The following is a 1664-nucleotide window of genomic DNA, read 5'->3' as shown; positions in this document are numbered from 1 at the left end:
GAGGTTAGGCCCAGTTGGACTTCGTTGGGGGGTGGAGTGGCCCAGGATGGCCTGGCAAGGTGAGGCTGGCTAAACCAACACCCCCCTAACCTACCTCTCCCCCCGCCCCAAGGTGTTCTTCGACCTGCGGATCGGCGAGGAGGATGTGGGCCGTGTTGTCATCGGGCTCTTTGGCAAGACAGTGCCCAAGACAGTGGAGAACTTCATGGCCTTGGCCACCGGAGAGGTGAGGGGCCAGTCGGTGCCTGTCTGGGCCTCACCCAGCCCCCTGGGAATCTCCTCCTTGTCACTGTGGGGCAGGGATGGACAATCTGTACTGTTTCCTCACCCCGTTTTCTTCCTCCTCACCCCCAGAAAGGATTTGGCTTCAAGGGCAGCAAGTTCCACCGTGTGATCAAGGACTTCATGATCCAGGGAGGAGACTTCACCCGCGGGGATGGCACTGGAGGTAACGTGGCCCACAGCAGCCCAGGGATCCAGGCGCTGTTAAGCGTGACAGCAGCCACGCTCCCAGACTGCTGCCTGGCTACTGCTGGGGACCAGTGTGGAGCTGGAACATGGTGCCACAGTGGGGACAAGTGGGTGCACAGCTCGGAGAGACCTGCCTGGGTGCTGGGGAGGGATGGGCACAGCAAGGCTTGTCAGGCTGGCGCCCAAATCTTACCCATGTAACTGTGCCCGCTGCCCCAGGAGGACCTTGAGCTCCTCGCTGAGAAAACTTTCGTCTGCCAGGCACCCTGGCTGCCAGGATGCGTTTAGTCCGGTAGCGGCAGACATATTTCCATCGGAGCAACACAGCCTGGTTTCTTTTTTCTCCCCAAATTTAGGAAAAAGTATCTATGGGGATCGCTTCCCCGATGAGAACTTCAAGCTGAAGCACTACGGCCCCGGCTGGGTGAGCATGGCCAATGCCGGCAAGGACACCAATGGTTCCCAGTTCTTCATCACCACCGTGAAGACGCCATGGCTGGACGGCAAGCACGTGGTGTTCGGCAAAGTGCTGGAGGGCATGGTAAGGGGGCGAGGGGAGGAGAGGGGGGATCGATTCCCAGGGGGAGAGTGGGACTGGGCGCAAAACGCTTTGGAGAAGGGTCTGGGAGGTGCCTTCTGGGGCAGGGATTGTGCCGAGCTGGCTCTGCCCGTGCCCAGTGTTGCCCCATTGCCACCTCTCCCTTCCCCAGGACGTGGTAAGGAAGGTGGAGAGCACGAAGACAGACAGCCGGGACAAGCCGCTGAAGGATGTCACCATCGCCGACTGCGGCACCATTGAGGTGGAGAAGCCATTCGCCATCGCCAAAGAATAATCCGCCCTCCGGGCTCGGTGACACGGTGCGGGGCCCTGCACTCTGCTGGGGACCCCGGCCACCAAGGGCTGGGGGCCTGGGGCTGCCCCGCTCCCCCTCCGTGCATTTCCCTCTCGTTCCAGGGCAGGGGACCAGTAGCAGAGCCACTGTGCCCCGTGTCCCTGCCGCCTTCCAGCGGGCCAGCGGACAGGACGGGGCGCTGGCTTCTCTTCCCATCACTTTTGTAAGAAGCACACGCACCAATAAATGTGACCAAGGTCTTTTTTTTAAAAAGAGTTGCCTCTCTGCTGCTCTTGGAGGGGTGCGGGTCACTGTAGCATCCCTCAGCCCTCGTTCTTTCATGTTCCCTTGAGCTGAGAG

The 1664-nt window shown here is 60.7% G+C and overlaps 1 protein-coding gene across 1 annotated transcript; it reads left to right on the top strand.

Annotated features, from left to right (window-relative positions):
* Window positions 1-112: 112 nt before the first annotated feature.
* PPIB (peptidylprolyl isomerase B (cyclophilin B)) lies at window positions 113-1304 on the top strand (the record flags this gene model as incomplete). Its single annotated transcript, XM_010086941.1, has 4 exons — window positions 113-226; window positions 355-448; window positions 828-1012; window positions 1182-1304. Coding segments are annotated over 4 exons (516 nt in total), but the record flags the coding sequence as incomplete, so codon positions are not given.
* Window positions 1305-1664: the final 360 nt, after the last annotated feature.

Source organism: Pterocles gutturalis, unplaced genomic scaffold, assembly GCF_000699245.1.
Source record: "Pterocles gutturalis isolate BGI_N339 unplaced genomic scaffold, ASM69924v1 scaffold32936, whole genome shotgun sequence".
NCBI lineage: Eukaryota > Metazoa > Chordata > Aves > Pterocliformes > Pteroclidae > Pterocles > Pterocles gutturalis.
This window is presented reverse-complemented; position numbering and strand designations above follow the sequence as displayed.